This window comes from Penicillium roqueforti (genome assembly GCF_015533775.1).
Source record: "Penicillium roqueforti strain LCP96 04111 chromosome Unknown scaffold_28, whole genome shotgun sequence".
NCBI lineage: Eukaryota > Fungi > Ascomycota > Eurotiomycetes > Eurotiales > Aspergillaceae > Penicillium > Penicillium roqueforti.
In genome coordinates this window covers 177,330-200,436 of record NW_024067592.1, presented here as the reverse complement: position 1 = coordinate 200,436, position 23,107 = coordinate 177,330, and the positions used below count along the sequence as shown (strand labels likewise).

At 47.6% G+C, this 23,107-nt stretch overlaps 6 protein-coding genes across 6 annotated transcripts; 4 read left to right on the top strand and 2 right to left on the bottom strand.

Moving 5' to 3' along the window:
* Window positions 1–3,747: 3,747 nt before the first annotated feature.
* LCP9604111_8043 (lysozyme) lies at window positions 3,748–4,374 on the top strand (the record flags this gene model as incomplete). Its single annotated transcript, XM_039076143.1, has 2 exons — window positions 3,748–4,002; window positions 4,081–4,374. The coding sequence occupies 2 exons, from the start codon at window positions 3,748–3,750 to the stop codon at window positions 4,372–4,374; spliced, it is 549 nt and encodes a 182-aa protein (XP_038926017.1).
* Window positions 4,375–4,920: 546 nt separating this feature from the next.
* Window positions 4,921–5,178, top strand: LCP9604111_8042 (uncharacterized protein; the record flags this gene model as incomplete). Its single annotated transcript, XM_039076142.1, has 1 exon — window positions 4,921–5,178. The coding sequence occupies one exon, from the start codon at window positions 4,921–4,923 to the stop codon at window positions 5,176–5,178; it is 258 nt and encodes an 85-aa protein (XP_038926016.1).
* Window positions 5,179–7,007: 1,829 nt separating this feature from the next.
* Window positions 7,008–7,497, bottom strand: LCP9604111_8041 (uncharacterized protein; the record flags this gene model as incomplete). The annotated part of the gene is made up of 3 exons (XM_039076141.1): window positions 7,008–7,292; window positions 7,354–7,404; window positions 7,459–7,497. The coding sequence occupies 3 exons, from the start codon at window positions 7,495–7,497 to the stop codon at window positions 7,008–7,010; spliced, it is 375 nt and encodes a 124-aa protein (XP_038926015.1).
* Window positions 7,498–8,485: 988 nt separating this feature from the next.
* LCP9604111_8040 (threonine/serine exporter family protein) lies at window positions 8,486–10,999 on the bottom strand (the record flags this gene model as incomplete). The annotated part of the gene is made up of 1 exon (XM_039076140.1): window positions 8,486–10,999. The coding sequence occupies one exon, from the start codon at window positions 10,997–10,999 to the stop codon at window positions 8,486–8,488; it is 2,514 nt and encodes an 837-aa protein (XP_038926014.1).
* A 2,751-nt stretch (window positions 11,000–13,750) lies between these two features.
* Window positions 13,751–14,524, top strand: LCP9604111_8039 (putative DUF341 family oxidoreductase; the record flags this gene model as incomplete). The annotated part of the gene is made up of 3 exons (XM_039076138.1): window positions 13,751–13,798; window positions 13,857–13,875; window positions 13,926–14,524. The coding sequence occupies 3 exons, from the start codon at window positions 13,751–13,753 to the stop codon at window positions 14,522–14,524; spliced, it is 666 nt and encodes a 221-aa protein (XP_038926013.1).
* A 430-nt stretch (window positions 14,525–14,954) lies between these two features.
* Window positions 14,955–22,914, top strand: LCP9604111_8038 (putative polyketide synthase; the record flags this gene model as incomplete). Its single annotated transcript, XM_039076137.1, has 8 exons — window positions 14,955–15,185; window positions 15,234–15,320; window positions 15,372–15,429; window positions 15,479–15,818; window positions 15,869–16,394; window positions 16,441–17,041; window positions 17,095–21,725; window positions 21,784–22,914. 8 exons carry the CDS (start codon window positions 14,955–14,957, stop codon window positions 22,912–22,914), a joined length of 7,605 nt encoding a protein of 2,534 aa, XP_038926012.1.
* Window positions 22,915–23,107: the final 193 nt, after the last annotated feature.

Here is a 23,107-nt window from a genome sequence, read left to right as displayed (position 1 = left end):
TAGACTGGAATTACGTATTCACTTTGGTGCGATTGAGAGTGCAGATATATAGACATAAATAGACGTTGCAGCCCGGCTCAGTATAAGGTTACATGGACAGGATCCTGCTCATACCCGCGTATCAACTCGTGCTATCCACATCGTATCCTTTAGCTCACCCGCACTATAAGCCTGACTCATAGCAATCAGTCCTTCCGAGTTAGTATACTCGTCTCTTTTATAAAATCGTCCTATAGTATGTAAATAGAACAGCTTACTCATCATATAGGTGCCATGGTCTAGTGGTATGACGACACATTGTGGTACAGCAATGATCTGTGTTAGCCCCGGTTCGATTCCGGGTGGCGCCATTCTTTTTTTTTATTCTTTTCCCCATGATCATAGAAGACAGACCAGGGCCGAGTAATTATTAGGTAAGGCTTCTTTTTTGTAAGCTTTTCCAGGTCGAAAGTCATATATTAACCAGACATCATCACATCGTTCACTGATGATTCCATGCAATATACAATGTTGTATAGAGAAATGAGGGGGAAAGGAGTACGGATTTTGATGGGGTATGGCGGGCAGAACTACCCGTAGGCGGTAGGAGACAATAAGCCAATAAGACAGCCCAAAACAGCCCGAAGGCGGTCTGAACACCATAATCTTTAACAAAGTCCTGCAAACAAATTCATCCATGAGTGACATGAGGTGATACTCTGTGCTAGTGTGGAGGTTAGAAAAAAAAATTGGCGCCACCCGGAATCGAACTGGGGCTAACACAGATCATTGCTGTACCACAATGTGTCGTCATACCACTAGACCATGGCACCGGAAAGATGAAATGGCGACAAATTTTGGCTACATCAAGTAAAGCTGATATATTCTTAGGTTTATGGCTTTTCCTTCTCTTAGATTATTACACTACAGCAGAAAATCGGTTTTGACTGGTCTACTATTTGGTAAAAGTGAGAGAGAAAAGGGAAGAAAAAAAATAAGAATGGCGCCACCCGGAATCGAACCGGGGCTAACACAGATCATTGCTGTACCACAATGTGTCGTCATACCACTAGACCATGGCACCAAGAGGCTGAAATTTGCACAAAATTTGGCTATATCAAGAAGCGCATTTCATCTAGTTTAGCGGCAGCGAACTGATAGGCCTTGGCTTTCATAAGGGCCTCATTTGCGAGCCCAAAGGTAGGATCGCGTTTCATTAACATGGTGCTGTATCTGACATTAGCAAGGCGTATTGTCTGCGCCCGCCAGTGGTGAGCAAGCTGTGGCTCCGCGAAAAGAAAAAAGAAAAAAACGCCGTGTTAGCTTTGAAGCTTCATAAAAAGATCACATATTCAAGGAGTAGGTCACCTTTCAGAAACTTCTTGTGCATAGTATGTAGGTGAGTGCCGAAAGGGGCCTTCGCTGTTCAGGAATTCACAATCGGCATCCAAATACTAGAAAGGGTTTGACCAGAATAGTCTCATGCAATCTTTGATAATGATCATCGATGCAAAGACACGCAGAATGTTGTACCGTATGTTAGGCGGGGGCTGTGAGACCGTTCTGTCGAAGTCATCTTGAACAACCCAACCTTTTAAGCTCTCAATGACATCTTTTTTTGCTCTTGAGATAAGCTTTCACACCTGCTTCTTCTGGTTTTGTTGCAATAGTATGCTGCCCAAGATTCACACTGTAACGTTTGATGGTTGAGTTCAAGTTCCCATTGGGCCAAGGGGAGTTCGGGCCAGCATTCGTAACATCCGTTCAGGAACTGTCGATCATTTCGGAGAGAACGGATATTAGTCCAGCAGATTTCAAGCGCATCCTTCAGCTCAATACATTTTTGTTGCTCTTCAAATGTTAGAGCCGGTTTGACAGAGTCTTCCTCATCTTCCACCCACCAAGGAATCTCTCCATTCTCCCTTTTGATCATTTTGATCATTTTAATCATTTTCCTTCTTCTTCTTCTTCTTCTTCTTGTATGCGATTCCACCCCTAACATCCATCTGCTGAGGTTTAGGTCAGAATTCCTAGTCGGGCTTTGGAATAAAGATCTCACAGTCTTGATGGGGGATTTCACCACCGGCTTGGCAACTTCCTTCAGAACTCTTTTGTCGGCTTTACTAGACATGGTTGAGGGGATTTCGAAATTTCTGGAGATATGGTAAGAAAGAAGCAACTGCCATGGAAGCGTAGAAGCTATCTAAAACCGTGGTGAGATCAAGACGGTTTGGTTTCTTTCAAACTCGTAATGATTTTAAATGATACAGGGCTGATCCCGGAGATACTTTTCTTTGTTTAAAAGGGGCGCTGGATACGCCACTGCAAGGATATCTGTTTCTTCCCGTCTGTTATTTGCAAACCAGCTCTTCGCTTTGTTCCCAAATGGATTTTCTTCTTTCTTCTTTTATTTCCGGTCATAGACGAGATATTTGAGAAGCACTAGAGGGTCAAGAGTCCCTTTGAAAGAAAGCAGAAGTGAACAAATGGGAAAGTGTCATATGTCATCTCGGCCCAATTTCCAACAGAACTACTACGGCTCCGGTTGGTGGTTGGATTATTATCTATATGCCTGGCCCAAGTAGATGATATAATCTTTCTGTGATTTCTTGAAAACATGGGGCGCATAGATCGACGATGGTAGAAGTCACCTCTTTTTGGAATTGCCAGATAAACACATAGAAAGTAGGTATTAAACCATCTAGAATATCAAAGAAACAAAGGGTTTCTGCGGCCATCATCTTAGAAACAGGTTAGGTTTGGCTCAACGAACTTGTCTTGGAATCTGATAGATGAGGTGGGTTGAAACAAGCCTAGGTTTCGCTTCTCACAAAATGGTTGATTCATAGGTCACGACTTAAATGGAGAATTCCAGAAGGTCACTCGGGTGAATCCTTGTTGCCGTATTCTGTCAATATTCTCAACATCAGTGCCTTCGGTTTAGATATGAAATTACCAACTTAATTTGTAGCCCTACCATGACAGCTTCCTAGCCTTAATTTACTCTATCGACCCTTATAGATTGCTCTAGTCTTTGCTCTAATCTCCTAGTCATCTGCATCGCGGAAGCTAATGATCTATGTCGAAGGTTATACATAGAAAAGTCTTCACAATGCTTTTTCTGCCGTCTACCTCAAAAAAAAGCAGTATCTAAAAAAGATCTACATCTGAAAATACCACATAGACAGAGGCCGTATTCAAACGAGTAAATGGGTACTCAAATGTCATTGTGGGGTAATTTAGGTATAAAAACGCCTTCCCTACATCAATTTCCTAATTAGGGCACGCCACTTGATATAAATCTGCTGGTTAATCAAAATGTAACATAGGACCCTGAAAGACGGCAGTACGGTAAAAAAAGAAGAATTGGAGATTGGATGCTGTGGGGTGATGACGACATATAAAAAACGCACTAGTCTGGCGTGACGATCCCAATTAATATAAGTAGATAGGAAGTACCGAGGCTGTAATCCGGCAAGCCAGTAAAAGTACGCCAGCCCGCACGAGAGTCACTCGGGTGGCTTTGGGTCTTTCGGGGTCTTGAAACACGGGAAGCTGAGGAAGTCACTGTAACCCTACGATGTATGTATACCTACGATCTACATAAAGGATTCCAGAGTTGGCGGCATTTTGCGAGCTGATCGGAAATAAACAGTACAGCACTAGACAAGATGAAATATATAAATCATCAACATCTGCTGCTCAAATGCATAACCTCCCCAAACCCACTGGATCATAATTCCACAAGTTCAACTCCCAAACGCCAGCATGTCGTTCAAGCTCCTGCTTGCCACCCTCCCAGCCCTGGCATTTGCTGCCTGCACCGGTCCTGCTGTCAACACCAACGGCCTTGATCTAATCAAGAGCTTTGAATCCTTCCAAGCAAACGTGTACGATGATGGCTACGGCAATCCCACCATCGGCTACGGCCATCTCTGCAGCGACTCCACTTGCTCGGAAGTGACATTCTCCAAGCCATTGACCGAGGATACAGCGAGCCAATTGCTTGCCAAAGACCTAGTGGTAAGTCTCTACAAGCACTCTTCCTCCCTAAAACCCCACTATGTAGGTATCTAATGAATGTACTAACCCGGAAAATAGACCTACCAAAATGGCGTAACAAACGCCCTTGCCACCGCGGTTACTCTGAACGACAACCAGTACGCGGCGCTCGTTTCGTGGACGTTCAACGTCGGCGTCGGGAACATGCAGTCATCCAGTCTAGTCAGCCGCATGAATGCCGGTGAGAATGTGGAGACTGTGGCATCTGAGGAATTGCCCAAGTGGAATAAAGCCAATGGGGCGGTTGTTGCTGGGCTGACGCGCCGGCGGGCTGATGAAGTGAAGCTGTTCGAGGAGGCTTCTCAGACCAAGGCTTTGCCTGTTGGCTGTTAAGTCAGGACTTGAATAGGTAGACTTTGGCTATCTTTTATCATTGGAGGTAGGGGGCGATGCATTCATTGTTGATTAATGAATGCATACATCTACTTTCAATGAAGTTCGATGTTTATCTTCGGCAGCTTTGTTTGTTCCTTCATACTTCTTCCGGGGTTCCAAGGCTGTTTTCTCAAGACATTTGGATCTAAGATGAAGACACAATAAAAGGGGAGTTGCGTTTATATTTTATATGGATATCTTCATATAACATCAGTTTTCAAGTAATTTCATATAACAGTTTCCTGGTCTAGCGGTTATGATTTTCCGTTAACAAATGCCATTAGCTGATGTTCCGGAAAGGTTCTGGGTTCGATTCCCAGGGAAACTATTTTTTATTTTTATTTTTAGATACCATGTTGCTAAGTTTAGGGGTGATATACGGCCGATTTGGGTCTAGTGGCACTCTGAACTATAAAGCGATCCTTCCAAGGTTCCAATGAGGCTGAGCTTTTTTCCGTCCTCAACTCACCTCTGAACCATCGCAACATCCTAAGTCGACCCATCATGTCGCTACTTCGAAAGCCGCTAAAGCAATACCCTTGGCTTCCATGGTCCATTCGTAACATCTATGACTGGCTCCATTACTCTGAGCCCACCTGGGGCTATACAATCTACCGGACGACCTACACTCCCCAATCTAATGCCGCTTTCCCGCGTATGGTCGACCTCACCACGAAGTACATGAAGAACGGATTCTACGGGGAATACGAACCATCCCTTCGCGAAAGATCCAATGCAAATGAGTTCAACATCACTCCCTAGGATGAAATGTGGCCTAATTACCAGCCACAGGTCATTGAAGATACTTCCCAGTTCGATGGAGCATCGATCGACCAGCTCCGCGAGCATTTCAGGGCCGACGCAATTAAGCGTGGTATACTCGATGTATTTCCTGGGTATCGTATGTTTATTATCATTGACGAAGAAAGTTTCCAAACGTTACAAAACGCTCCCCTTCCGGAGAACTCGAAATACGAAGAGGAGAGACGTCATTATGTGAAACTCATCGAGGCGTTGGAGGTAGATCTATATGAGGATTTTCCAGGGTGGATGAAGTGTTCCCTGTCCTCGTTGTTCGAGGTATGGTCGGATATGCAGGACACGGCTTATATGAAGGACAGTTATTCGATGAGACCCGACGGTACTGATGTTTTGTGAATTTTTCATGTCATGTGGGACTTGAATACTGCAGTCACTATACCCAAGATTCAATAGCTGCATATTGTCGGCTCTGCGACCGAGATTGTTTATTGCATTGAACCGGTAGATTAGATAGCCTGTGTACTCCCGAAGTTACATGCTCCTCGGGGTCGTCCTCGTCGACGTGCACGAAGGGGGTCCTGTACTAGAAGGGAGGGGTCAATTAGTGGAGCGTCATTAATACTATATAAGTGCTAATGCTAATGGAAAAGGTCTGGTTCAAGTGACTTATTCTTATCGTTATACTCCTCAATAATGTGAATATATGGAAATCCAGAAGTATTCTTCGAGTTATAGTCACAGATAGGGTGAATTAGTGGCTTATCTTTCCCTTCTGGTAGATATCTTGTGTAAACCTCCTTTATAAGTTAGATTGTATGTACTGAGACCCGATTTACAAGAAGGCGGTAAAGTGGTGGAACTTACTTCTTTAGCCTTTAAACCTTCGGTATATTAATCCTATACTTTAGCTTTATGTCACGATTGGCACTTGCGGGACTCATACTTTCCCGTTCGGGATTGTACCGTTGGTCGTTCCTTCCTGTTCGAGGGAACTCGTTTGCGCAGACAGTCGTACTTTCCTTCTGGGATAAACGAGGATAGGGCTTTGCCTCCGAAGGGGTATAAAGACCCCATTGTTGTTTTACGTTTTTTTTCTTTCCTTTTCCTTCTTCATACTTGATATTCGATTAGCAATGCACTTCTTCTGTTAGAAAGAACCTGGCACGTAACAATAGGCAGATAGATTTCCTTATAGTTTAGGACCCCCCAGGGGCCCCTCGAGACTGGCAAGAATTAGTCTTAGCACATCATCAATACATTGTGTTCCCTCCACAAAGCCCTTTGTATCTTACCCGGTTGACAGGCCTTACACCTGCATAACGTATACCTTTACAGAGATTATCAATTAGTTTAGTCCTACGATTCCTATTAATAGAGTATAATGGGACAGAAGTGACTTAATTTTGTTAGGAGTTTACATACGAATTGTAGGTACCAATTGTCTTCCTATTATTATGAGGTTCGAGACTAAGGCGGTGTGGAGGGCGGTAAGCCGAATCCCAAAAAATCAGGCAGGGGGGTGTCGGATTATCCAAGGGGGGTGTCCCGTTAACAATCCCCTAAGTTTATACCTATATTCTACTTTGATTTTGTATTCTTGGTTTTGGTTTTGGTTTTGGTTTTGTTAGGTCGTAAAATTCATACAAGTGACCGAGATATATATTGTCAACATGTATGTGATCTGGTCATTATTTTTTCAGTCTTGACTCTTGAAGCTGTCATTAGAGTCATTAGATTGGCCAGTTAATGCATTGACATCCCTTCACCATGCTATATACTCCTCCATCTTTGGGGGTCTCGCCAGCGAGAACCACCCAATCTTCCCCCATTCACCACCACCTCCGCAACCATTCTCCCACGCGCCCCCAGAACGTGGGCATATCTTCCTCCACCCTGAGTACCCCACGCAGTGGGGACTTCACTCGTGGGTATGGGCGGCCGCGGCCACGACGACGGCGAGACTTGCCCGAGGCACTGCCAAACTTATGCTTGGCAATTTGGCGGTTGCACACGGCAAGCTGCTCGTTCAGCTCCCGTTGCATTTGCTGCAAGCCGTGGTAGGTCACCAGCAGCTTGTGGAGGTCATCGAGCGCTGGCTTGCGCTTCTTCCTCGCCTGGATGGGAAATGTTAGTTTCATAGAATATCGACTGGTTCAAGGGAAGGTCAGGGCTCACCCGCGAGGAATCATGCTCAGCTGAGCGCTTTCTCTTCCTTATGCTCGAAGGCTGTCTTGAGTCAGATTGTGCACGTAGGTCAGTGGACATTGGGTTGAGACTCACCAATAAGGGCTGCTCGTACTCACTCCCGCTGGTATCCATGTTGTCTTGTGTGGGGGATACGAAGAGAGAGGTGAACATGAAGAGAGGATACAGCAATCTTGTATGATTTTATACCATGAGATTATAGGCACTGCGTATTTGAATAGCCATTGTCCTTATTGTGCAGGAAGATGACATAGGGTATCAATAAGGGCACAACAAAACCATCTCTGATTCACCAGAAGGACAATGAGAATTCAATAGATGATAATAAATGATAACAATCTCATTGGAGAGGGAGATTGTTGCCTGATATCAAATTAACTAAATAGAAAAATAAAGAACAAGTGATGAAAAAGTGAGAGATTCACCAAATAAATCATGAATAGTATAGTCGAGGGTAGCACATGAGACGAAGGTAATATCATGCTGCTTGCGCTTCCAAGCAGGTCTGGATATTGAAAGTGTTCGAAACCCTTCGTAAGAGAAAGGCAGAGAGAGTGTTTGACGCATTTCGAGCTCTCCGATCCTAAGCTGCCACAAAAGAACACGATTTGCCATCTTCACACCCTCTACTCCATGGGATCTTGTTTACTCACACCTACGTCGATTCCATAGCAGCCAGTCGCCCCGAGCTTCTTAATCAGCAGGCTTGGAATATAGCCAGGATTCTTCGCATGGTACATCGTCTCTGCTATTGTTGTACGGCGAGTTCAGTTTTGCGGATATTCGGGGTTTTTCGACCGTTGCGATGTTTCACTACGGCCATAAAGCTCCAACACAAGGCGAGAAGAATCCACCATATTTCTACTATCAGATATACACGGTTTTTGGCATCTTGGCAAAGTCCTGTGAATCGTGTATTATTGTTGATCATGTCTAAAATGATATCGCTCAATGACGCTCCCGTATAAGTTGTAAGTCTATGAAATGCAGAGTAAATCCCAAACGCTAAATTTTCGCTGATAACCCCGAGAAGAAAAAAAAGAAAAAGGCAGAATCATGACACATATAGAACAGGAAAATGGTGAAAAATGCAAATAACTAACTAGAAGCTGAACAGACCGGTGCGCTTTTTGCCGTAGGGGTAGACAACCAAAGCCGCGATAAACAGCCCGACTGTGATACCGATCGCGACTTGGATCATGCCGAAACCAAGACTGGCAACTGAAGTTTCAGAGAGAGAGCTGGAATATGAACTAGTCCCATTATTTTCAAGGTTCTGACGAACCTCGTCGGCGTATTTGATGCCCGCAATCAGAGAGCCACTAGAAGCAAGGCCAGAGGGGACCAGCACAAATATACCAGGAAGAATGGCGGTGGCGGCATGGCCATGCCAGAGCCGACTGTACAGATTGCCTAGCACACCAATAGTGAATGCACCGACGGTGTTGGCGACTTCCGATTGGGCGCCGAGTTTGGTCGTGCTGAAATAGTTGGCGACGTACCCGGACAAAGCGATGAAAACCATGACGGGCATCTGCTTTAATTTTCCATGGTTCACAATGGCTAGGAAAATAGCGTAGACAGCCACGAAGGGGAATGTGCGTGCATAAACCGACCCATAGACATCCAGGCCTGAACACGTAGATGCAGATGTCGCATTGCCATCCATTAGCCCGTAGATCGTAGTCCCCACTGTAATACCGTAGCCCAAAAAGAGGGAGTAGATAATGGAATACACCATACGGATCGAACCAGCGATGATCTGGTGAGATTGCAGCTCCAGACTGCTACAAAGGACCATGAATCCAGGGAGAATCAGAGCGATAGATGACTGTGCCATAGCGGAGAAGCAGAAAAGTGGTTCGGATTTACCATTGCGGGTAACCATGATGCTGCCAAATGCGCGGGCGAGGAAGGAAGTCAGAATAGCAGCAGTAACCTCAAAGACGTTGGAGTAGAGAGTTGACCGTGGGGCGAGAACGTGCTGCATCAGTCCAACAATGCAACCGAGACAGAAGATGATGGGCATATCGATCGGTCGCGCTTTGAAAGCGAACGGGCCGACCGCTGCACTAGCAAAACCGTAAACCAGGACCAAGATCCATTTACTGAATCTGGGCTTGCGCTGCATAATCTCGTCTAGTTCCTGAGTTGCCTCTTCGACGCCGATAAGATCGTGAACGACATTCTTGTAAACGTTGTGTGTATCAGCAAGGCGACCAAGGTCGACTCCTTGCACCATCCGTACAAGCTTGACTTCGGCCGTGCGTGTAGTAGGATCATCAAAGGACATGATCATGCAACCGGGCAGATATAAGAATTGGCCCGAAACTTCCAGGACCCTGGCGGTCATTTGCATATACTCCTCCAGACGATGGGTCGGCGCACCGTATCGCATAAGCGCACGGCACAGCTGCATGATATACCGCTGACGTGCGATGATTTCTGCGATATGGACGGTAACACGGATCTCATCTTCTAGACGGGTCTTGCGCTTGCTCTTCCCCCGTTTCTTTTGCATACCGGGAGCGGCCTCAACCGCGGCAGGCAGGCTCGCCGTGCTGAGGTTCATGGAGGCATTGACCAACGACGAGGTGGACCGATGGGCTGACTTCTTGTACCATTTGAGCTTTTCCTTGCGTGGGGTGGCGGCACCAGAGGCTGGCTGAGACGCAGGGATAAGGGGCGAGATGTAACCCTTCTTCGGGGTGGAGATACTGGAAGACACCTGAGTGTCACTGTCGGAGTCATCGGTGATGACACTTTCCGGGCGCGAAGAGCTCCCGCTCTGGGCGACCTGAAGCTTGAGCAACTGCGACAGAATGCCGCCGCCGACTCCACTAGACCGTCTCCGCTGCGTAAAGGCGCTGATCAAGCCCTCGGGAGTTGTCTGTCCCGACCGCTGATATGCGCCCCGAGGTTTGCGCTTCCGTAGCTGATCCTGAACCGCGGTCATGCTGCGCACCAAGCGATGAGCCTCGGCGCTAGGGGGCGGCTCGATAAAATTCTCACCACTCTCCAATGCGTGCGCTCGGTCGGCCTCATGGCGGGCGCGGCGGGCCTGCAGCTCCTCGAGTGGAATACCGCTGTCGAAGTCGTCTGGGTTGTAAGAGGCATTGAGCGGCTCGCCCTCATCCGTGGGGCGACCGAGGCGTTCCGTCAAGCGGCTAGTTTTCTGTCGCAACAGATGACCGGTCGCTCTGAACCGGTCGCGGGCCGAGGTCGCCCGGTCCATTTTACCTGTGAAATCATGTTTCTCGGTTTCATCAAACTCGGGCATATGCACATTGGAGCCGCGCCGGGAATGGGCCGGGGCTGGCGGTGTGATGGTTCCGGATAGCGGGATTTCGTTGAGATCTGACTGCGGCAGTAACGGTCGTGACAGGGGATCGGAGTCATTTTCGTTTCGGCGAAGACTCATCGAGCGAAAGCGAACCCTATGATGGGATCGGCTCCCACGGCGTGTGGGTGGCTCGATCCCGGCATTGTATTGGTTGACATCGACGGTGGCTTCACGCTCGAGGCTATGACGATCACCGGGATTGTCAATGATTGGGAGAGGGTATTCTGCGTATTCTTCACTTGGGCTTGGGTGTGGGTTGATGATGCCCGACATGAAGGGGGATTTGGGTGAGCTCGGTGGCTCGGTGAAAGATTATCCGAGAGCTGCAAGTCGTTTATGCAAGGCACAAGGCACAACGAATGGGAGAAAGCAAGTTAAAAGAATAATATATGAAAAGATGAACGGTGACCAGGAGAGTAGGATTAAGAAGAAAGAAGAGTTTTTTTTCCTTTTGATAAGGCTAGAACAGGATCAAATGGCGAAACCAAGGAATTGCCAATCTAAGAATTCCCTCAATGCGGATTTCAGTTCGGGTCTTGGATAGTTAAAATAGTTAAAAAAGACTTCAAACCAGGGAGTCTAGATCTTCTAGATAATGAAATCATAATAATACATAGACTTATATGCACATCTTCTACCATGGCCTTTATAGGCTCAACCCTAAGTCCACCCGCTGTTTAACCCTCCAACTGCACATCCATGGATATATGCACACTGGCATGTCCCCTCTCTCATTCGGCAATTCTAGAATTGGAACTCCGTAGAGTACGTACAACCTGCGCATCAGCTAGGTGGTGTGGGTCATATTGTGGCGATCTTGTTGTGTCCAGTGGTATTGACACCGAGCCATCCGGGCTAAAGTGTTTATGTATGGTTCGTGCATGTTCTTATATATACTTTATATAAATGCTTTGTGAATGGGTTCCTTGCCCTTTCCTTCTGTTTTCGTCCTTATCTTTGGCACACACCTAGAGACTTCACCCCTTAGGCCGCATTTGATCTGCCTAAAACGTCGATCTTGACCCACGTCTTGGGTGTAGTCTGCTACTTCGCAGCCACCTCCTGAGATAGAGTGGAGTGAAAAGGATCCAAGTCCCTTGCAAATCTGATGCCATTATCCCCTGTGATATGAATCAAAGGAAAGGGTTAATCAGACAGTTAGAAGTCAGATTTATAGATAGAAACATGACCCACTGGACCCTCGGGATTCACGCAGAACATTACGAATCGCCGATAGCTCACGGCCCACGCCACCCGGTGGAGTCAAAATGGATGGCGCAAATCTGTGCGGTTACACATGATTCAATGGTTTAATCTAGTGATCGAGACCCTCTACCCCCTCTATCCCCTCTATCCCACATGCTATCTTGTACAACACACGCAGTAGCTCTTCCAAGTCCCCTTATCTCAGCTCTGACCGCTCCCTGTTGGAAAAGGCCCGTTCTTAGATCTTGGAAATACCGCTGTTGAGGTATGCTGCGCATGGAAGCCACGCTGCCCAAGGGACGAGGCACCAGAATGTGGTCCGGGCTGCTGTCCACAATTGACCAGACCCGGCTTCAATAAAATAAAAGCAAGGCAGTTAATGCTCGATTTGCATACGCAGTACTTGGCATCCCGGTCAAAGAAAGATTGCGAATCGGTCGCATGGTAAAATACGTATCCCATCAACCCATATTCATAAATGAGAGTCTAGGCGCAAAGAGCAAGCCTAGTGGAAGATATCTTGAATCTGGTTATATGTCTCATAGCTTTACTTGCCTATATTCCCTATAAAGAATCACAAGTTGTCTACTCCGTACAGGTGTTCATAATCGTAAAACAATCATGAAAGCCCAGGCCAAGGCTATGTGGCGGATCCTCTGGTGATAGGGGTTACCATGCCAATGATAAACACGGTTAGCCTGAGCAAGAGCGACAGAATAGGGCCCGGTGAAAATACTATATAAAATATAGAAAAAAAAAAATCTCAATTCTGGATGAAGTCGTGGAGATGACCTGGAGATTCCAATCGTCACTGGAAGAAGTGGCAAACCCCCACTATGCAAACTAAACAAACACCAACTAGATGACTAAGCAAGGGCAAGCCCTCATTTAGTTAGCATGTGACAGCATGTAACATCCATTCTTTACTCCACCGATACAATTTCGAAGATGCTCGGTATTGCAAGAAGCTTGTTTGCAAGCAACTGCCTGTTGGTGAGTGCGGTTGGCAATTATGACTTCAAAACATCGGAAGATGTCTTCTTCCTGTTCGAGTCTCGTGAAGAGGGCCAGGTCAATGTCTCGGACGAGGAGAAACTGGTAGCTGGATGGACGAGGGGCGCAAAGCTGTAGGCCTGCCTTCAGCTCCCCCAGAGAGGGCCCGGGTCAGGATAGTAGCATTATGAGGAACAACAAAGCCATCGACATAGAGTGATAATTCGGAGAGTTGCCCGTTATATTGGGAAATGTCATTCGAAGCTTCCAAGTTTCTGGCGTGGATGTGCTGTTTGAACTATAAAAGCTCCCGGGGGATGTGCGCGAGTTGTCTAGATGGCGTCTTCAATTAATTATTAGGCTATAATAGGATAAAAAATTATATAGACGGCGAATTTTCTGATAGCAGCCAAAACCAATAGGACCTGCGTTGGCCCACACGTTGAGCAATTTAGAAATATCGGTGAACATTAACCGTCGGGGCTTTTATTTGAGAATTGTCAATTAGATTGGGTACAACACCGAGTAGACAATGTGGAGTATACTGACACATTCAGATCGATACGTGTCTGTTTCACAGACAGCTGCGCCGAGTTCAGCCCGAAGTTGATCTGTTTCGCGGCGAGTTTCAGGGCCCCTGGTCGCTCGTGCATATTGATGAAATGAAGCCGAATGAGTTGAATCGCTTTTCCGCCGTGGGTTGTTCTCCACAAAGCAAGATATAAAATGTCGCAGGCAGACATGACCATCACCATGCCAAGTAGCAGTAATTCCTGATAACGGCGACTTTTGCTCTGCTTAATCTATCCATCGCTACCCAACACGATGCCCTTACGATTGTTGTGTCTCCATGGCTGGGGGACGAATCAGAAGGTAAGCTACCAACGCTGCTGATAGGGGAGGGGTGACGGCAATCCTAATTTGCCAATAGATTTTACAGTCACAACTGAGTATGCAATCGCCTACTACAGTGGCGAAACACAGAACTCTAATCAAACAGGTGCGCTCATGCATGAGCTCCAACGCGACAACACCGCGACCTTCTCTTTCCTCGAAGGTGACGTCGATTCAGATCCCGGGCCTGGAATTGCCGGTTACTATGACGGTCCGTACTACAGCTACTACCGTTTCCCACGCACCTTTTCCCACGAGGACAGCGATGAGTCCGACATCCTGGAGGCATACGAGCAACTGAGTGAAACAGTTGCCTTGGAAGGTCCGTTTGATGGGGTTCTAGGCTTCTCCCATGGCGGCACATTGGCGGCTGGGTTCATGATCCACCACGCCAAGATGAATCCAAATGAGCCGGCGCTATTTCGATGCGCAATCTTCATCAATTCTCTCCCACCGTTCCGTATGGAACCTGGGAAGCGTCCTATCGTAGACAAGGGACTGGAGGGGTTTATCTCTATCCCCTGCGTGCATATCGCTGGAGCTAAAGACCCACTCTTTGAATACTCAATGGCCCTGTATCGACTCTGTGCTGGAAGGGATTCGACATTTGCCGTACATGGGAAGGGCCATGATGTCCCCAGTGATCGGAAGAATGTCGCCATAATCGCCACTGCAATTCGAAAACTATCAAGTCAAATTTTGTGACGTCGGATACCAAAGGCATGGTCTTTACTTCGGCTGTGCGACACAGAGGTAAAGTTTGGGCGAAGAAGAGTTTGTTTGTAGAAGAGAGTAGTATATTTGCGGTTGTGGAACATAACCTGTTGTTGTAATGGTATATTGCAGATTCTTCGCGAAGGCAGACAATGTGTTTCAGATCAAGACATTCAGGACCCCTGAATTTTGTTTCGCCGTGGAGGGTTGCACCCGGATACTTACCTCGTTGCGACTGGGGTGAAACCTTCCCACACATCCCGATGTAGATTGTCACCGAGAACGAATGACACTAAGAAATCGAGTAGATAGATTGCTTTGATACAGGAAGCCCATTTACCTGGCCTGAGTAGTCCCCTCTCGCTTTTCCCTGGTATGAGATATATGTTATTAGCCGACATCCAGCAAAGCAAACGCAACTATGTCGTCACAAACCAGCGACAAACCCCCCAAAGCGACCGTTTTGCAAGATGACCCGGCAAACTTGGCAATAGCAATTGTGGGAATTGGCTTCCGGGGACCAGGGGATGCCAAAAATGTCGAGAAGCTGTGGGAAATGATTCTCACGGGTAGAGAGGCATGGAGCCCAATTCCAGCTGAGAGGTGGAACAGTGCAGCATTCTATCACCCGGATCATGCCCGCCATGGAACGGTAAGTTATGCATGAGATGAATCCGAATACTTAATAACGTGAGAGTAGATCAATGTGGAAGGGGGTCACTTTTTGAAAGATGATGTATCTGTCTTCGACGCGCCGTTTTTCAACATGACAAGCGACGAGGCAGCGGTAAGTACAGAGTTGAATGTTGTTGGGCTCATCTAATTATCAACCTACCAGGCCATGGATCCACAGCAGAGATTGCTCTTGGAGGTAGCATATGAAGGTCTTGAAAATGGTAGGTTATTGCTCCGAATGACGTTTTCGAGGCTGATGATGGTGGATAGCTGGCATTCCCCTGACCAAAATTATGGGCACAAAAACTTCCTGCTTTGTAGGGTCTTTCTCTGCAGACTATACGGATCTCTTACTTCGGGATCCCGAGTGTGTGCCCATGTATCAGTGCACAAACGCCGGACAATCGCGTGCAATGGCGGCAAACAGACTGTCTTATTTCTTTGATTTGAAAGGGCCCTGCGTCACGGTAGACACGGCTTGTTCTGGAAGCCTTGTGGCACTTCATTTGGCATGCCAAAGCCTCCAGACAGGGGACTCATCAATAGCGATTGCAGCGGGAGTCAATTTGATCTTGAGTCACGAATTTATGTCAACGATGAGCATGATGAAGTATGCAAGAAATTACCCGCAACCGGGAGACTAGACTGATTTAGTCACAGGTTTCTCTCCTCAGATGGAAGATGCCATACCTTTGATGAAAAGGCTAGTGGTTACGCGCGAGGCGAGGCAGCTGGCTGTCTCATCCTCAAACCCCTGGCCAAGGCTCTACACGATCACGACAAGATCCGGGCCGTGATACGAGGCACAGGTTCCAATCAGGACGGGCGTACTGCAGGAATAACGCTACCTAACGGGGCAGCCCAAGAAAGCTTGATCAGGAGTGTCTATACAAGGGCTGATCTGGATCCCTCGGAAACCGATTTTGTGGAGGCTCATGGGACAGGCACACTGGCTGGAGACCCAATTGAGACCGGGGCAATCGCTCGTGTCTTTGGAACTGGTCGTCCGCCTGACAATCCTGTGCGAATTGGCTCCATCAAAACCAACGTCGGGCACTTGGAAGGCGCAAGCGGAGTAGCGGGTGTGATCAAGGCAGTGCTAATGTTGGAAAACCGCATGTTCTTGCCAAACAGGAATTTTGAGACAATTAACCCGCGTATCCCACTCGACGATTGGAAACTCAAGGTTTGGATGTTCAGGAAAGCTAAAGATTGGAGACTAACGTCAGTAGGTTCAATTGCGCCCTGAGCCATGGGCGACTACGGGCCCTCGTCGAGTTTCAGTGAACAGCTTCGGGTACGGGGGAAGCAATGCCCATGTTATTGTCGAAGATGCCCAAAGCTGCTTATCGAGCTGGGGATTCAAAGAATATGACATAATCCAATCTACAGCGACTAAATATCATAACGAGACACCTCCTAGCCTGCCGCGTGGTTTATCTCGCATATTCATGCTCTCTGGGTTTGATGAAAGAACCTGTGCACAGCAGATGCAGGCTCTGAGCAATCATATTCTCGATAGGGGACATGAAGTTGACCATGAAAAGTTTCTGGACGAACTTGCCTTCACAATAAACGAGCGACGATCTGTCTTTCCATGGAAGGCAGCCATTGTCGGAGATACGATGGCAGGTTTGGCAGCCTCACTTTCTCAGAACATCAAGGCTAGGAGCGCCGTACGACAGCCAACCCTTGGGTTTGTCTTTACTGGACAAGGCGCGCAGTGGGCTGGGATGGGAAAGGAGCTGCTTCAGGCCTATCCTGTCTTCAAAAGGTCGATTTCGGGTATTGACAGATTTCTGAATGACATTGGAGCCCCTTTCACAGTGGAAGGTACACAGACACCAGACTTCTAAAGGTCCCGTACACTGACATCATGAATGCAGAGGAGATCACAAAGTGTCCCCAGGACTCCCATTTGAACCATCCAAGTCTCAGCCAAACAGTGTGCACAGCCATACAAATTGCGCTGGTCGACTTGCTGGAATCGTGGAATATACATCCAGACTCCGTAACGGGTCATTCCAGTGGGGAGATCGCCGCTGCATATGCTACTGGAGCACTCATAATGGACGATGCAATGTCATTGGCATACTACCGAGGCGTTGTGGCAAGCCAGCTTCTGCATGACCAACCGAACAGAGGTGCCATGATGGCAGTTGGGATGTCTGCCGAAGAGATACAGCCCTATCTGGACGGATTCCAGCCCCGACAGCTGGTGGTAGCATGCATCAACAGTCCATCGAGTGTGACGATATCAGGTGATACACTTGCAATTGATGCACTCGCCCAAACCTTAAAAGAACAGGAGGTTTTTAGTCGACGCCTCGAAGTAGGTGTCGCGTATCATTCTCCTCATATAGAACAGGTTGCCGAGAAGTATTACAGCTTGATAGACCATATCCAGCCCCGAGGACTGGATCAGATAGCGGGAGACAAGAGAGGAAGGTCGGGGTCGTTCTTTTCCTCGGTCACTGGAACGATGATTCCTTTGGAAGAATTGGATGCTCAGTATTGGGTGTCAAACTTGGTTGGACAAGTGAAATTTGCCAACTCGCTGAGGTCTTTGTGTTTTGAGACAAATAGTCAACGTGCTGGGAATACAGGGGGTTCCCGAATACGAAAGGCTGGGGCAGCCCGAAAGCCTTCGGTGGATTGTCTGATCGAGATCGGTCCCCACGCGGCACTTTCTGGGCCGATCAAGCAGGTCCTCCAGGCGGATGCAAAACTCAATGCTGCCGATATAACCTATATTAGCATTCTGACCCGGAAGGCCAACGCAGTTACTACAGCCCTCAGAGCAGTCGCCACACTAGGATCACTCAACTGCCCCATTGAATTTAGTGCAATCAACAGGCCCATGGGGAGAAGCAAGAGTGGCACGCTACAGTTACTGGTTGATCTTCCGACATATGCCTGGAATCACACCAGGTCATATTGGGCAGAGCCACGACTGAGCAAGATGTATCGAAACCGAACCTCGCCGCGGATGGATTTACTTGGTGCACCAGACAACATGGCATGTCCATTCGAGCCTCGCTGGAGAAATTATCTTCGGACTTCGGAGCTCCCTTGGCTTCTTGATCACAGGATACAGGGGAACATTGTTTTCCCTGCCGCAGGGTATTTGGTCATGGCAATTGAAGCATCAGCACAGTTGAGCAAAGACGAAGAAAAGTTTGCGAGATACGTGCTGCGAGATGTGGCAATACAAGCAGCCCTGGTGCTCAACGAAACTTCTGGCGTCGAGGTTATGGTGTCTCTTCAAAAGACGACGCAAGACCAAGAACAGTTGTACAATTTCCATATATACTCCATCTCGGAGGATAACAGGTGGACTGAGCATTGCACTGGACTGGTCGGGACACAGAAAAGTATTGGCATTTCAGGCGACGGAGTCGAGGAAACTGATGGTTATGCGACGGTCCCGTTGGGAACTGAAATTCATGGAATATCAGTGATTGACGTCCGTAATTTCTATGACAAGCTTCAAAATTCTGGTCTGGAATATGGGCCATGTTTTGCGAATATCACAAAAGCACGTGTCACTCAAGACGGAACGTGCCTTGCAGAAGTCACTGTGCCAGATACACTATCTGTGATGCCAGCATCATTTCAGCATGAGCTTTTGGTCCATCCTTGCACGCTGGATAGTATGTTCCACACCATTTTTGCTGCTCTACCTCCAGGTATGGGGCTTGAGGAAGGACCTGCAATCCCTGTTTCAATTGAAGAGATGATTGTATCATCCAGTCTCAGCTGCCCGGCAGGAGAACCCATGAGTATCTGTACCCATGTGCGCCCGATGCCAAACAAGGACGTGACAGCATGCATAGTAGCAGTGAATTATAACGCGACGCAATTTGAAACCGAGCCAACCATTTCACTTCGTGGCCTGCGATGTGCACGGCTCGAGCGTCATGAACCCGCGTCGCAGACAAAGGACAACCGTACAATCTATCATATTGACTGGAAACCCAATCCGAGTTTTATTTCCAGTAAGAATGCCTCGTTTCTATTTGGCAGGGAGGATGCTATTCAAGAGCCAGTCCTTCGAGCCGAGCATGATGAGAGTGCAGCTGGCTTCATCCGAGCTGCGTTAGGGGAAGTCAGCACAACGGAGGCAATGGGACTTGATCCTTCTCATCGCACATTCCGGTGTTATCTCCAAGACGTGCTTGAACGAAATGATAAACCCTCAATATCGTTATCTCACTTGGAAAATATCAATTCCGCCCCTATGGGAAGGCTCCTGTCGGTCATTGGCCAAAACCTTGCGGCTATTATTAGACACCAAGTTGACTTTTCCACCGTCATCAAGGACGATCGCCTTTTGGACGAGTTCTGGGATCTATTCTCAGCGGACGCCTCGTATCAAGCAGCTGCAAAGTATGTCAGTTTGATTGGCCACGGAAAGCCAGACATCTCCATCCTTGAACTTGGCGTTGGCACAGGCCAGATAGCGGAGATAATTCTACAGCATCTTGTGACGCTCAACGAGACAGCCTGTTGCGGGAAATATACATTTGCCCACGAAAGCGCTTCCGTGCTGGAGCATACCTCGAAGCGGCTGGAGGCGTGGTCAAAATGGGTTGAGTGCAAGCCCCTGGATCTTGGCAAGGATTTCTCCAAACAAGGATTTGAAAAAAATTCATTTGACGTCATAATCCTGCCTCATGGATTGTGTACTGCTCGTTGTGAACAATATGCACTTAACAAGATCCGTGATCTTTTGAGACCATCTGGCTATTTGATTGCAACCAATCCCTTCGACCCAAAGAAGGATGTGCTGAAAAATCTCTTGTTCAGTGCCTTGCACTGCTTATCTGCAGACGAATTTTGTTTGGGCCAGGGTGGTTGGACAACGAGTCAATGGGATGAAATCCTGCAAGATGCGCATTTCACCGAGGTTGATGCCTATGGGGAACAAGACTCCGAGAAGAGCCATCAGTTTATCGTTGCCAGAAAGCGAAAAGCCCAAAAGTCGCCCAGAAAGGTATCTATTATTTGCGAAAACGAAACCGAGGCTGCCAGGAATCTAGTCACTGCGCTCGAGAATACTTCATGTGAGGTGAATGTGATACACATCGATAATCTGGAGTGTAAGGATCATATTTGTTTGGTCTTGGATACACCGAACTCCTCGCTGCTAGCCTCTCCCAATGAAACTACATTCAGCAAGATAAAAGTAATGTTTGCGCAGAGTGGAGGAGTCCTCTGGGTCACAAAGGGAGGGATGATTGAGCCCGTCAACCCAACCGCGGCTTTGGCGGTTGGGTTTGCAAGAACAGCGCGCGCCGAATCCGGTGTCAAACCGATTGTCACCCTTGACCTGGATGCTCGAAATCCTCTCTCGGAATCTCAAGCCGCTGAGATGATCGCAAAACTTCTGGTTGCCCGATTTCTTCGTGAAACCCCTGATGAAGACACGGAATATGCGGAGAGAAATGGGCAAGTCCTGATTCCACGAGTACTAGAGAATTCGAAGGCGAACATGGCTATGAACGGCATTAATGACATTGAGGCTGTATTCGAGCAGCCTTTCTATCAGCTTCAAAAACCTCTCCGTCTTTCTAGAAATTCTAACAACTCCGGCTTTGTTGGTGATTCGCAGATGACAGAACTCCCAGTCGGCTACATCGGAATCAAAGTTCAATCCTTCGGTCTGAATAAATGGGATATTCAGACAGACCACCTTGACTGGGAAACAGACGACACTCTCGGTCTGGAGTGCAGTGGCATAGTATACAAGGTCGGCGCCGAGGTCCACGGCATCACTATAGGGGACCGGGTTGCTTGTCTTGGAGCTGGGACTGCGAGAAGCTTTTATCACGATCGGGCATCAGCTTTTCAGCGGATCAATGATGAAATGTCATTACAGCTGGCTTCGGCTTTGCCTCTAGCATATACCGTTGCTTATTATGTTGTGAACCACCTCTCAATGGTCGAGTCAAATGATGTTGTTCTTGTCCATGACGCTGGAAGCCACTTCGGCCAAGCACTTCTGGAAGTGTACCTGCTTAGGGATGCTCGGGTCTTTGCGACAGTGAACGGCCCCGACGAAAAGGACTTGCTGAGCTCGAGGTTCGGGATACCTGGGGAGCATGTCTTCATAAGCGGGAAGGGAGATATAGCCAAGGGGATGTTGCGGTCAACTGATGGCAAGAAAGCGAATGTAGTAGTCACATTCCAGAGCGCAGAGGATAAAATGCTCCAGAACTGCATTGCGCCATTTGGTCGGTTTATTCAACTTCGAACAGACAACCTCAAGACCCGGCTCTTATCACACCCTCGAAACATGTCCCTGTCCACAATCAATATATTTGGGCTTCAAAAGGAGAGGACTGACCTTGCCAACCAGATGTGGTCGAAGGTCTCTCGCTTGTTCCTAGAAGGACGACTCAAAGGGCCTGGCTTTACTGATGTATATCATGTTTCACATATTCAAGAGGCAATGACGGCAATCAAGACCCGACAGCATGTTGTGGTTCATGTGGAACAGAGTGATCTTGTGAAGGTATAGTTTATCCTAAGCACCGGAGGACGTCCATTTGCCTCCAGCTAATGTGATTTAGGCCACGCTCCCTAGGGCTACTCAGCCATTGTTCCACTCAGATGCGTCATATATGCTCGTTGGTGGACTTGGTGGAATTGGGAGGGAGGTTGCTCTGTGGATGGCAAAAAACGGAGCGAAGAGTCTCATTTTCGTCAATCGAAGTGGCCTTTCAAAGTCTCATTCTCAGGCAACAGTGAAGAATCTGGCGGAAGAAGGTATCCAGGTAACTACTCGAGCTTGTGACATATCCGACGAGACCGAAGTGCAGCGAATGCTTCAAGATATCTCTTGTGGCATGCCTCCAATACGGGGACTGATCCAGGCAGCCATGGTCCTCAAGGATGTTCATATTGAAAACATGATGTTGGACGAGTATCGGGATGTCATGGGCCCGAAGTATTATGGCACTTGGAATTTGCACCGACATCTCCCTACCGATCTTGACTTCTTCTTGATGTTATCGTCTATAAGCGGCGTTATAGGAAATGCCACACAGGCTGCCTATGCGGCCGGCAGCACTTTCATGGATGCATTCGCCGCTTATCGAAGAAATTTAGGTCTTCCAACAGTATCTTTGGATCTCGGAACGATTACAGATGTTGGCCATTTGGCTGAAAACAGAGATTTAGCGGCAAAGATGGAACGGCAAGGATTCCAGGGAACTGATACACCAACTCTTTTATCCCTGATACAAGTTGCAATTTCTCAGTCAACTAGCGGAGCAGCACAACTCGTAACGGGCCTCGGCCGATGGAAAGAAATGGAATCACTTGGGAACTTTGATGTGCCCCTGTTTGCCCATTTCCGGTACAAGTTCCAGGGCCATGACAAATCTACTGCGCTTGACGACTCGATGGAAGGATTAAAGGTTGAACTTGCGGCCGCAAAAACGGTGGATCAAGCTACCGTTATAATCTCCGACGCTCTCAGCAGGAAAATTGCCTCGCATCTCTCTATCCCCATTGAAAATATCAATTCTTCCAATCCGGTCTCCGAGTATGGAATTGACTCCCACGTGGCCGTGGAGCTGCGCAACTGGGTATCAAGGTCCATGGACTGCACTGTCCCCATTTTGGAGATTCTAGCAAGGTCTATGTTGGAGTTGTCTCATAAAATTGCCAGCCAAAGATTCGAGGGCAAGTCGGAGTGAGTAGGAAACCTTTTTGGTGATCGGGAAATAGAAATATCTATATCTAGCTTCTCATCCATGGAGATATATTAGCGTCGATTAATCCTCCCGTGACTTTGTAAGGAGGGAAATTTGGACCTGAGGGATATAATGGATTAAAGCGGCTTAGAGTCAGTCTATTTGACATCGAAGAGATCATTCTTGTCATAGTAAC